Source organism: Lactuca saligna, chromosome 6 (assembly GCF_052625555.1).
Source record: "Lactuca saligna cultivar CGN05327 chromosome 6, ASM5262555v1, whole genome shotgun sequence".
In the NCBI taxonomy this organism is placed as follows: Eukaryota; Viridiplantae; Streptophyta; class Magnoliopsida; order Asterales; family Asteraceae; genus Lactuca; species Lactuca saligna.
This window is the reverse complement of record NC_136422.1, coordinates 114,412,650-114,426,471: the sequence shown is the minus strand read 5'-3', so window position 1 is coordinate 114,426,471 and position 13,822 is coordinate 114,412,650. Positions and strand designations below refer to the sequence as shown.

General features: G+C 38.7%; 1 protein-coding gene across 1 annotated transcript; it reads right to left on the bottom strand.

The window, feature by feature from the left end:
* Window positions 1-9,313: 9,313 nt before the first annotated feature.
* On the bottom strand, window positions 9,314-10,278 carry LOC145002831 (uncharacterized). The gene is made up of 2 exons (XM_078962021.1): window positions 10,018-10,278; window positions 9,314-9,718 (listed from the first exon to the last, which is right to left on the bottom strand). Exons 1-2 carry the CDS (start codon window positions 10,276-10,278, stop codon window positions 9,314-9,316), a joined length of 666 nt encoding a protein of 221 aa, XP_078818147.1.
* Between the last annotated feature and the right edge of the window lie 3,544 nt (window positions 10,279-13,822).

Below are 13,822 nucleotides of genomic sequence, written 5' to 3'. Positions count from 1 at the left end.
GTAGACAGACGGGCATAGTGAGAGGACGATTCAGATGCTTGAGGACATGCTGCGTGCATGTGTTATGGACTTCGGAGGAAGTTGGGATACTTATTTGCCCTTGGTTGATTTTTCTTACAATAACAACCATCATTCGAGTATTGGTATGCCTCCCTTTGAGCTTCTATATGGGAGGAGATGTCGGACTCCCATTTGTTGGGGAGAGGTAGTGATGGGTGGCACTGAGAAAATGTTGAAGATGACTGACCAGATTCAGCAGGTCAGACAGAGGTTACAGACAACCTTGAGTTGCTAAAAGAGTTACGTAGATCGGCAACGATCCGACCTAGAGTTCCGGGTTGGAGATTTTGTCCTCCTGAAGGTATCCCAATGGAAAGGGGTGATCTGATTCAGTAAACAAGGCAAGTTGGGGCCCCGATACATTGGTCCTTTAAGAGGGATCACCAGAGTATGTAGGGTGGCCTACCAATTAGAGCTACCAGCAGAGTTGAGCCAGATTCATAACACCTTCCATGTAACTTAGTTTACGAAGTGTGTAGCCGATGAGACGACAGCGGTACCCTTAGAGAAAATTCAGGTGGATGCAAGCCTGAATTATATCGAGAGGCCGATTGCGATTTTGGATCGGAAAGTGAAGGTTTTGAGAAACAAGGAGGCGCCCATGGTTTAGGTACAGTGGCAACATCAGAAGGGATCCGAATGTACATGGGAGCTGGAGTCCGAGATGCAGGAGCAGTATCAAGAGTTGTTTCCGGAGCCTGACTTTGAGGGCGAAGTCTGATTTTAGTGGGGGAGAATTGTAACATCTCTACTTCTAGGTATTTCTTTATTATCATTTATTAATGAGACTTCATGTGTGACTCGACGAGTTGTGAGCCTAACTCGTCGAGTAGAGTCCGATTAGACCTCGTGGATTTAATGACCGACTCGACGAGTGAGAGAGCTGACTCGCCGAGTAAGTGCTGTGAGGTGAAATCCTAAATCCCTGGGTTTGGGGCCTATTTAAGGAAACTTATGTCCTCATTTCTGCCTCACCAGCTACCATAATCCCCTGAGTGAAACCCTAAATGGCCTTTGAACTAAGAGGTATTGTTAGAGCTTATATTTGAGTGTTTTGGTGGAGTACTGGAAGAAAAGGAATGGAGAAACTTTTGGGAGGTAATCTTTAACTTGGATCTTCTGTTTGAATGTAAAAGTCATCACCATGCTCATCATGTTGTTTAGATCTTATTAATGAGAAACTTTTGGGGATTTTTCCATATTTCCTTACGATTTGGTATGAATTGTGCTTGCCAAGCATTGAGACATCAGATCTGGACCTTGTGAGGTCCATGAAGTCCAAAGGTCCCAACTTTATCCAACCAAAAAGAGTTAATGTGCTTAAACACCTTGGTTAGAGCTTTTATTTGGCATTATGGAGGAAACACACCATGCATGAACATAAATATAGAAGCTTTACATGACATTCGAACCTTGGGAGGCTAGATCAAGAGTTTGGAGTGATAGATCTGCCTTAAAACATCCGAATGAGATTTGACTTAAGGGACTCGACGAGTCACCTAGGGTTTTCCCCGATGAGGCTGGACATGGGTAACTCGGCGAGTTGACGCGACAACTCGACGAGTTGAGTTGACTTTTCATGAGGTTCTGAAGGAACAAGGGGGACTCGGCGAGTCACATAGATGCACTCGGCGATTCAGGTCAACATGTACAACTGACTCAAGTGTTGACTTATGTTGACCTTAGGATTTGGTTAAGGCAGGGGTTATGGGGACCATGGAGGGGTAAAATGGTCTTTTACCCATCCCAAGAGTTTAAGAGAGATATTAACCTAGTTTATTTTGAGTCGTGAATTAAGTGTTGATTAGAGATTATTATCGTATGTGATAGGCAGAGGCTAGTTCGAGATTCGTGTATGAAATTATTACTTATTAGATTACGAGGTGAGTCTTCTCACTATACTTACTGTGAGTGGTATCTATGTGTGACCGGAGGGTCTGATGTGTTCTATTGAGTATTTTGATATATGATGCATTATGTCTTTGTTATTTATGCTGAGTATTATTATTATGAGCTTGTTAAGTTAGGACCGAAGGCTCCACCCGAGTTGTGGGACCATAGGGTCTCCACTGAGATACATTAACCGGAGTGTCGTATTGAGTTAGCCTCGAGTGGCTAATGTGATGTGTGTGGTATTTTAGGGAATTCACTAAGCTTTGTGCTTACTATGTTATGTGTTTCAGGTACCCCTAAGGATTACAGGAAGGCATCGACTTGATTGTACACACACTTGAGTTTAAGATATGTTTTTGGGAGGATCCTGGATTCGTGTTGTAAACAGTTTTGAAACATATGTTTTGATAATTTGATTTTTGTGGAATTTGTGGTTTTGAAATGAGATAATTGGGTTTTGAAATTATTTTTTTTTTGAAAATTTACAGTATTACAACTAGTACAGAGAAAAGATACATTTTAGGGTTTACGTGAATTAAAAATATATTATATTATTCCAGAGCACAATATCAACTATACGTTTCATTCTTAAGGTATTAAGACTACATAACATTTACAACAAAAAATATAGGATTTTCTAGGAAAAACATACTTACGTTTTCAAGAAACAAATTACAGATTTTCAATTACAAACTTGCTTATGAACTCACCAACTTAATTGTTGACACTCTTTTCAAAACTACTTGTATTCTTAGGAAAACAATAAGCAAGTATCCATAGGTTTTGAGAAGACGGAGCTTCATAGACTCATGTCTGTTAAACTTTTAATATACATTTTGTTGTCATGTGTACAATGATTTTGAATACAAATGTAAAACTTATTCATTATCAATACATGGTTGTTGTACTTTGATTTTTATTATGCAATTGTTGTGATACTGAACATGAAGTCATCCGCCTCCGAATGTTTCCGCCATTCCGGTTTAAGGGTGTGACAGATTGGTACCGGTGCGTTGTTTATACTGGACTAAGTATATCAACCTATAAAAGATATACAACTATAAATACAATGGGCCGAAGTGCTCTGACTAAAAGTATACTTTTAAAATATAACAATATTTTTATAAAAGTATAGATACTTAGATTCTTACATACTAGAACAAGTATCACTAGAAGAACAAAATAGAAGTATTTAGATGTTGAACACTACAGTCAAACCTAGATAGTTATGTAATCATATATAGATAAATATAGCCTGATCAACTATATTTATTTAAGATATGACCAACATGTGTTTGGGAATGATCATAGTGTTGCAACAAGTCTAAAACTTATCAACAAACCATATAGAGAACCTTTATCATACAAATTTAAAATACTATAGGAGTATTTTGTAATACTATAAAACAACATGTTTACATTCTTTCTACGGTTCTTACCTCTAAATTCTCGTATAGACATTATAGCAGGGTATCACGCGCATGGATATCCCTATTTCCCTTATCAAGGGAATGGTGGTCGGGTTGAAGATGATCCCAAAGAGGATCCTGAAGAGGAAGAAGAAGAAGAGATGGGTGACGATTCTGACGAGGAGCCCGAGGTCTACAATCCACCTTCTGTCCTTGTTCCCGGAGGACACTTTCAAGGCCCGACACCCTAATGGGTCGAGGAATGAAGGTTATGGAGCTGAGAATGAGGTCAACGCCCTCCTTTCAGTATGGATAGAAATTTCTACAACCTTGAAGGAGGAAGTTCTGCCGACAGGGCCCTTCCTATCATAATACGCCATATCTCTTGCAAGACTGATCAATCACGAATATCGATTAACTGAATTCTGGAAGCTAACGGTACTTCCCAAGTTAACGTCGTTAATCTTCATCATATGGATGGAGATCATGATCAAACCCGAAACCACACTGAGACATTTCAAGCAGAGATGGTTGCGGCTCGAGACAAAATTAGAGCACTTCGGGAGCATCAAACAACACTAGAGAGGCGTTTGATGGGAAAAGAGCTCCTTGTGGCAGAGTCGATTGCTCAGAACCGTACATGCCACAAGTAGTGTTTACACTACTCCTATTTTGATATAGACTAGGATCTCGGATATGTATACTACTTTTATCTATATATAAAACTCCACCCTGTGATTAAGTGAATACACTACTCGTAGGTAATGCTGTCAAATTTTCTCTTATGTTACTAATGGTAAATTAATAAGTATTTAGTGTATATTTTAATGTATTATGTAATTAAGATTCTATTGACATAGAAATGGTAGGCCCGCTTTAGGCCCTATTCATTGTTTGGTTGTGGACTTAAGGCATACCTATTATGTTTGACAGTCTATTCAATCTAAAATACATACAACTTGTGCACACCAAATGAATGTAGAAGGACCTAGTACGAAAAAAGTGGTGCTATAAACGAAATTAGCGATTGTTTACTTATATTAGTAGAGTTTTGATATAAATCGCTTAATAGAACACTGTATCAGTCAGGTAATGATGCATTTAGATCTTAGATATGTCTTATTCAATATCACCTCACTCATGATCACTATAGAGTACTTATCATCATTTTTATTAAATCATTATAGATAATGATGCCTCCAAGGAAGTCCAACAAAAAGAACAACAACCCTCCAACAAATCCACCACCACCGCCACCTCCTCAGTATGATACTAGTGTATTCCAAGCAGAAGTAAGTGTTGTCGTGGCAGCAACGATGACACAGATTAATGCCAGTGGTGTCAGTGGAGCAGGTAGTGGTGCCCATCCTTCTAATCATGGGGATAGTCATGGTCACCCGAAGGAATGTTCATATAAGGACTTCATTAATGCTAAACATCCATCCTTTGATGGCACGGGAGGTATCATTGCTTTAACTCATTGGTTCGAAAAAATCGAATCAATATTCGAAATCTGCGCATGCCCCGAGTCTAACAAAGTAAAATTTGCAGCATGCACCTTTACAGACAGAGCTCTCACTTGGTGGAATAGCCAAGTCAAGTCCCTGACTCTCCCGATAGCCAACGGTATGAGTTGGAATGATTTGAAAGAAATAATGTTAAATACTACCCGAGGGGAGAAATGCAACAAGTAGAACAGGAACTATGGAGTCTGAACATGAAGGGATCTAATGTTATTGCTTGCACTGCTAGGTTTAGTGACTTGGATCTACTGTGTTCCAAGATGGTCACCTCGAAGAGTAAAAAGGTGGAGAGATATATTTGGGGATTAACTCCCCCGACTCAAGGAAATGTTATTGCTGCTAATCCACTTACTTTCGATAGTGCCAAATGTTTGGCACAGACAACAGTAGATCATGGATTTATTCAATATTCCATACCATCAATTCCATGAAAGCCCAAAGAAGGAGGCAGCAAAAAGAAATTCTGGAATGAACAAAAGGGGAAATCATCACAAGATCCTTCTAAGAAAAAACAAATTGTGGCGGTACGCACTGCTATTGTTCCTGCTGTTGTTCCTACTCCTACACCTACAACCATTTTTGCTACTCCAGCAACCCCAAGTCATTATGTTGGAACTTTGTCAAAGTGTAATAAGTGCAACATCCATCACATGGGAGTTTGCAGGGAAATGCACTACAGAAACTGTAACAAGAAGAGGCATATTGCCCGCTTCTATAAAGCACCAGCACAACCCAACTCTATAGTCCCTGTTGCGGGAGTAAGCCAAGCTTGTTATGAGTGTGGCGAAATTGGGAACTTGAAGAGAAACTGCCCAAAGACAAAGAATATTGGTGGTGTGGGGAGAATCTTGGCAAGTGACCATGAAGAAGCGATGGCAGATCCTGACGTGGTTATCGGTACGTTTCTTCTCAACAATTCTTACGCATGCATTCTTTTCAATAGTGGTGCGGAGAAAAGCTTCGTGAGCCATAAATTCAAGCATTTATTTAAAAACTCCTCGAACATTAAAAGATACATTCATAGTAGAGATGGCAAACGGGAAGACCTAGAGCACAAATGACATATACATATGATGCACACTTTACTCTACACAACCATTCATTCCAAATTGACATTATGTCGATCTCAGTTAAAAGTTTTGACATTATAATCGGCATGGATTGGTTAAGTTTTCATCGTTCTGATATCCTATGTTTTGAAAGAACCATTTGTCTTAATGTGACAAATAACGAATCTCTCTTATCTATGGTGATAAATCTGATGTAAATCTTCAAATAATTTCTTGCATCAACGCCAAGAAGTATCTTCGCAAAGATTATTGTGCCCTCTTAGCCCATATGGTAGATAAGAAACAAGAAGTAAAAAGTATCAAGGATATCCCTCAATTCTGTAAGTTGATGTTTTTCCTGAAGATCTCTCAGGAGTTCCTCCTGAATGCCAAGTCGAATTCCAAATCGACTTGATTCTCGGAGCTACCCCCATAGCTAAATCTCCATACCGTTTAGCACCGTCAAAAATGTAGGAACTATCCAGCCAATTGAACGAGCCTCTAAGCAAAGGATTCATAAGACCAAGCTTCTCACCCTAGGGAGCACCGGTCTTGTCATGAAAAAGAAGGATTGATCATTCCGAATGTGCATAGACTACCGAGAGTTGAATAAACTTACTACTAAGAACCGATACCCTTTACCACGAATAGACGACCTCTTCGATCAACTTCAAGGGGCAAGTTTCTTCTCCAAGATTGACTTGAGATCAGGATACCATCAGTTACGAGTCCAGGAAGCTAATATTCCAAAGATCACTTTTAGAACTCGTTACGGTCACTTTGAATTTGTAGTGATGCCCTTTGGTATAACGAATGCACTTGCAGTATTCATGGACCTGATGAACCGTGGGTGTCAACCTGACTTAGACCAGCTCATTATAGTTTTCATCAACGACATACTAGCCTATTCCTGAAGTAAGGAAGAACACAATTAACATTTACGACAAGTCTTGGAAACCTTAAGGGTAGAGAATGTGTATATGAAGTTCTCAAAGTGGAAATTCTAAATTCGAAAGCTGGAATTCCTTGGACATGTAGTCAGCAAGGAAGGGATACATATAGATCCCTACAAGATCAAAGATATTGAAAACTAGGCGACTCCACGAACCCCAACAAAGATTCATCAATTCCTAGGTCTTGTTGGCTATTATAGAAGGTTCATCAAAAACTTTTCAAAGATCGCAAAACCACTCACCACCATGACTCAGAAAGGTGTAGCCATTAATTGGGAGGAGAAACAAAAACTGCTTTTCAGACACTAAAGCAAGCCCTCTGTAGCGCACCAATCTTGTCCCTCCTAGAAGTGACGGAAGATTTTGTAGTTTACTGCGATGTGTCCAAGCAAGGGCTAGGATACGTTCTTATGCAACGAGGAAAGGTCATATCATATGCCTTGAGACATCTAAAGAATCACAAAGTCAATTATACCATGCACGACCTCGAACTGGGAGTAATAGTTTTTGATCTAAAGATCTGGAGGCATTACCGGTATGGTATGAAATGCACAATATTTACTGATCACAAAAGACTACAACACATATTCGATCATAAGGAACTTAACATGAGACGACGATGATGGGTGGAACTACTCAGTGATTACGAATGCAAAATTCGCTATCATCTTGGTAGAGCTAATGTAGTAGCAGATGCCCTTAGTCGAAAAGAGTACTTGGGCCGCCGAGTAAAGTCTCTAACTATGACTATCCATTCCCACCTATCCATACAGATCAAGGAAGCTCAGCTGGAGGCCTTGAAACCTAAAAACTTGACAGGTGAAACACTAAGAGGAATGGAAAAGAACTTGGAAGTCAAGGATGATAGAGTTCGTTATCTCATGAATCGAATATGGACACCGAAGTTTGGTGGCTACAAAGATTTTTTCATGAATGAAGCCCATAAAAATTGATACTCCATTCATCCAGGTACAGACAAGATGTATCTGGAACTTAAGAAACTCTATTGGTGGCCGAACATGAAAGCTAAAATTTCTACCTATGTGGGCAAGTGTCTGACTTGCGCCAAAGTCATGGTAGAATATCAAAAGCCCTCAGGTCTACTACAATAACTAGAAATACCTAAGTGGAAATGGGGGTGGATTACAATGGATTTCATAACCAAACTATCCAGGACAACGGGTTGTCATGAAACCATTTGGGTAATTATCAATAGATTAACCAAATCCGCACACTTCCTGCCAATAAAAGAAACTGACAAAATGGAGAAGGTAACAAGGAGGTACATTAAAAACATAGTATAATTTCATAGGGTGTCAATATCTATTATCATTGACCAAGATAGTAGATTTACCTCGCGGTTTTCAAAATCACCACAAAAGTCCTTGGCAACAAATTTTGACATAAGTATAGTGTACCATCCTCAAACTGATGGACAAAGTGAGAGAACTATACAAATGTTGGAAGACATGTTAAGGGCATGTGTGATAGATTTTGGTAAAGCTTGGAATACCCGTTTACCACTAGTTGAATTCTCATACAACAATAACTATCACACTAGCATCAAAGTTGCACCCTTTGAAGCCCTCTATGGCCATAAGTGCAGATCCCCTCTATACTAAGCTGAAGTGTGTGATACGCAACTAGCCAAGAACCACGTAACCGACAGTACTCTAACCGGTCCCGAGATCATTTGAGAAACTAGGGCCGGTTCTGAGGAATCAAATGCCCATGACGAAACGGAGAAAAAAGGCACTTAGGCCTTAATGTGTAACATTTAAACAAATTAAGTTACATAAACTAATTATTTATTAAAATGACGATAAACCTTATAACAATAAACATAGCAAAATCAAAGTATTTTAATGACAAATAAAATATCCTAACAGCTAACCGACGATCCTTGAAGCTCTCCTAGCATTCTTGATTGCAAATTGGTTGATCAACTCTTCGTAGTCTATACTCTCTAAGATTTCGTTCTCGATAGATATCATCGCCAAACCTCTAAGTCTTTCTTGGGTCATTGTGGAGCGTAGGTAAGATTTCACAAATTTCAATTTGGAAAAACTCCTTTCTGCAGATGCGATAGTTACTGGAATAGTCAACAATATTCTATATGCAATGCTTGCATTTGGGAAATAATCAAGTTCTTTCAAAAAATTCAAAACATCTATAGGGTTTCTAAATTCATTGGTTTCCAATGTCTCAAATAATTTCAACTCCGTATAAAGTTCCTCAACACCAATATCCGATCTTTCTTCAAATTTGAGTGCTTTTTTAAGACGATGGCAATATAACTTAAGATCATTATCTTCAATTCCCATCAAATTTTGTGGAAATAAAAAACCAAATACTTTATCATACTATTTGAAGTATTCAAATCTTGTCTCAAGAGAAGAAATAGCTTGATCAACAATGTATAAGAATTAATTGACTCTGAAATTCTCTTTAGGTGTAAATGAAACTTTTTCACTACTTGAACTCTCATCAAACCTTTTTTTCCTTTCAATCAAACGCTTTTGTGGAAATATTGGATCAATACCCATTTCAATAGCAATCTCTTTAGCTTCAACAATCGCTTTTGAAAAACCAGTTTCTCTATAATCCTTGAAGTACCCAATCAATTTGTTTATTTCTATAATATCATTATCAAGATGCATATCCTTTGATTGTAACTTCTTACTCACAATATTCACATGGTTTAGTACTTCATACCAAACAACAATTGATACCAAAAATTCAAAGTCACTAAGTTCTTTTTCTGCTATTGAAGTTGCTTCACTTGCAAGTGCGGCATCATTATCTTTTTCTCCAACTTGAAATAAAGCTTCCTGTACATCCACAAGTTGCAGTTTAATAGCCTTTACACTCTCAACCCGACATTCCCAATGAGTTTGACACAATGACTTAAGACTCCAAGCTTTAACATTATCTTTCAAAATTTCCCATCTCTTAGTAGAATTTGCATAGATAGTATAAATACGCTGGATGAATCCAAAAAGTTCTTTCCTTTAATCCACTTGTTAGCCATATCACATAATGTTAGATTAAGAGAATGGCAACCACAAGGAGTGTAAAACACTCTAGGATTTATATCTAAAAATCTCTTTTGCACTCCTTGGTGTTTTACTTTCACGTTTGCCCCATTATCATAGCCTTGTCCACGCATATCATCAATTTGAATACCAAGAGACATTAACTCCTCAAGTGTAATATCAAATAATACTTTTCCAGAGGTATCATCAACATTCAAAAAACCTAAAAAGGACTCCTCGATAGTAACATAATTATATGATAACTTTAAATACCTCACTATTATAGTCATTTGTTCTTGTTGAGTTGAATCGGGAGTACAATCAAGTGTGATTGAGTAGTACTTTGCTTCCTTCATCTTCTCGATAAGTTCTTTTTTAATTTCTTCAGCTAGCAAAGATATTAGTGTTGGGTTTTGATCATTCTAACACTTCCTAAGTGTACATGCAACCCTAATAACCTTGGATCTATGTTTGTGTAATTATCATACAAAGTTGATTTCCAAGGCTATGATCCTATCTAGCATACATGGGGAACAATTGTAAATTGAATAATAGATAGCATTACATACCTTGTTGTTGAAAGTGTTCCTTGAAACCTTGTGAGTCTAGCACCTCAAGTGTGATGCCTCAAATGCTTCACACAACACCAAATGCGAAGTATAAACTTCAGAGAATGCTTTAACACACTCAAAATCGGCCAAGCCCTCTTGTTTCTCTTGTGTATACCACACGTGTAACCGATTTTGGGGAGAGGCATGGTCCTTATATAGTGTGTTGCATTAGGTAAAACCCTAATGTAACATGACTCTTCATTTCTCAATCCACGGGTTAACTCCATGGAGCATCCATGGAGCACCTTATGGGTGGAACCTAACTTGATAATCCATGGAGCCTTTTAGCCCACTATATAAGATATGGAAGATTCATATAATCTACCCATATATTTAATTAGTTATTCTTTTGATCACTTAATTAATTCTAAATTAATTCTTGATCAAAACTAAATAAATAATATTATTAATATACTAGACCTTATAATATATTAATAAACCATATGTGTTGTTCTCTTATTTAGTTTATCCAATTGCATGGTGCCATGCAACCCAAATGGACCATGCCGGGTCGGGTCAAGTATTTACCAGAATTAGTTATGGACTTAGACACCTTATCCAACAGTTTCCCACTTGGATAAGTCTAATAACTATAACTGTAATACTTCAGGAACCGATCGACAATCGTAGCTCTTTCAAGGTCTCTCGGAACTGAGATGATGTTGATACGCCATTTAAGATAAGTGACCATATAATCCTCTGTTCTAGATATCAACAGGATAAATACATGGAACAATATCTTACTTACTGTTTAGCAGTTTGTTTCCCGATTTCCGATTTGTTTGACAAAGAACTTAATTGAACACATCAACTTAGTTCTGACCGGGCCCGGTACATAGGTCAAAACAAAATCATCGAGGGGTCCAGATATCAGCTTCTAATCCAAGAAGAAACAGATAAACTTCGACTCATATGTTTGTTCTACCACTTATTGAATTACACACAAAAGCACGTTTTATAACATCGAGTTACCAATGCGTTTTCGTACAATCAATTCATAACCAACTCGTAAGTAACAAATCATATCTCTAGGTTTGAAGACTTATATGATATTACCCTCTCACGATCACTCGAGATAAATTCCATGAAGTGATTCCAGTGAGCGTGGGTTGTCTCCAATGCTCAGAACTTATGAGCACTCATGATTGTTGTAGCCATGTCCAACACCTTAGACCTTTGCAACCAATCATGACAGTCTTCATTCATACCTACTTCCAACATATGACCGACTGTGGAGGTTTGAATAATATGATATACCAATCATAATTATTCTGGAAGTCAAAACATGCAAAAGAAATTATAGTAAACGATTGACAAAAGATAGTAACACTTTACTCATAAATAAACACACCTTTTATTCATCATCAAATAAAATTTCAATGGGCTCCTTTATAGCTAGTACAACTCCAAGGTCTCCAATGAAGTTCTTTAGCCATATTGCCTCCTTTGCTGCCTAGCTCGCTGCTATATACTCTGATTCACAAGTGGAATCAGCCACTGTCTCCTGCTTGGAACTCTTCCAAGTGATTGCTCCTCCGTTTAAGGTAAAGACCCAGCCCGACTGAGACCGGAAATTATCCTTATCAGTCTGGAAGCTAGCATCGCTATACCCTACAACTCTCAAGTCATCACTCCCACCGAGGGTAAGGACCCAGTCCTTAGTCCTCCGTAGGTACTTGAGGATATTCTTTACCGCAGTCCAATGTGCCTTTCCAGGATTCCCCTGATACCTGCTAACCATGCTCAAGGCAAAAGCTACATCAGGTCGAGTACACATCATAGCATACACGATCGAGCCTACTACTGACGCATAAGGTACTTGGCTCATTTCTGCTATCTCAGCCTCGGTACTTGGGCTTTGTGTCTTACTCAATCTGGCATTACTCTAGATGGGTAACTCTCCTTTCTTGGAGTTTTGTATGCTGGATCTCTTCAACACCTTGTCCAAGTATGTACTTTGATTAAGTCCAATTATTCTTTTACTCCAGTTTCTCAAAATCTTTATCCCTAGAATATAAGCAGCTTCTCCTAGTTCCTTCATAGAGAAACACTTCCCAAGCCAGGACTTAACTTCCTGCAGAGTTGGGATGTCATTTCCTATGAGTAGCATGTCGTCCACATACAATACCAAAAAGCTAACTATACTCCTACTAGCCTTGACATAAACACAAGATTCATCTTTACTCCTAGAAAATCCAAATTAGTTGACCTTTTCATCAAAGCGAAGATTCCATCTGCGAGGTGCTTGCTTTAATCAATAAATGGATTTCTCAAGCTTACACACTCTATTAGGGTACTCGTTGCTGACAAAACCTTTTGGCTGACTCATGTAAATATCTTCAGTTAACTTTCCATTAAGGAAAGCGGTTTTGACACATCCATTTGCCAAATTTCATAGTCATGAAATGCAGCTATGGCTAACATAACCCTAATAGACTTAATCTTGGCTACTGGAGAAAATGTCTCATCATAATCCACTCCAGGAATTTGAGAAAAGCCCTTTGCAACCAGTCGAGCCTGATAAGTGTGTACATTACCATCCATGTCGGTCTTCTTCTTGAAGATCCATTTGCACCCTACATTCTTACGACCCGGTACATTCTCAACCAAGTTCCAAACTTGATTGTCATACATGGATTGTATCTCTCTATCCATAGCCTCTTTCCATTTCGCAGACTCGAGGCCTGCCATGGCTTCCGCGTAGCTGTTAGGTTCATCCAGACCTACTAGTTTCTCATCACTAATAAGTGTCTCACCTTCCGCAGTAATATGGAAACCATAGTAATGCTCAGGTGTATTCCTAACTCTCGTGGAACGCCTCAGAGGTACAGACTCGTAAATTTGCTCAATAAGAGTTTCCTCCTTAAGTTGAGGGCTAGAGTTGAAGTTCCTTCACCGCTTGACTCTTGAAGTTCTTCAAGGTTAATTTGCCTCCCACTGTCTCCTTGGCTTATAAATTCTCTCTCTCGAAAGACTCCTCTTCTTGCTACAAAAACCACATTATCACTAGGTCTGTAGAAGAGGTAACCAAAGGATATTTTTTGGTAGCCGATGAAAATACACCTCTCGCTTTAGGGTTCTAGCTTATCATGAGACTCACGCCTCAAAAAAACCTCGCAACCCCAAGTCTTGATGTGGTCTAGTTTAGGAACTTACCAGTCCACACCTCGTGAGGAATTTTTACAACTTTCTTTGTAGGGACTAGATTAAGAATATGGGCGACAGTCTCTAAGGCATACCCCCAGAATGAGATTGGTAGCGAAGCTCGACTCATCATGGAGAGAACCAT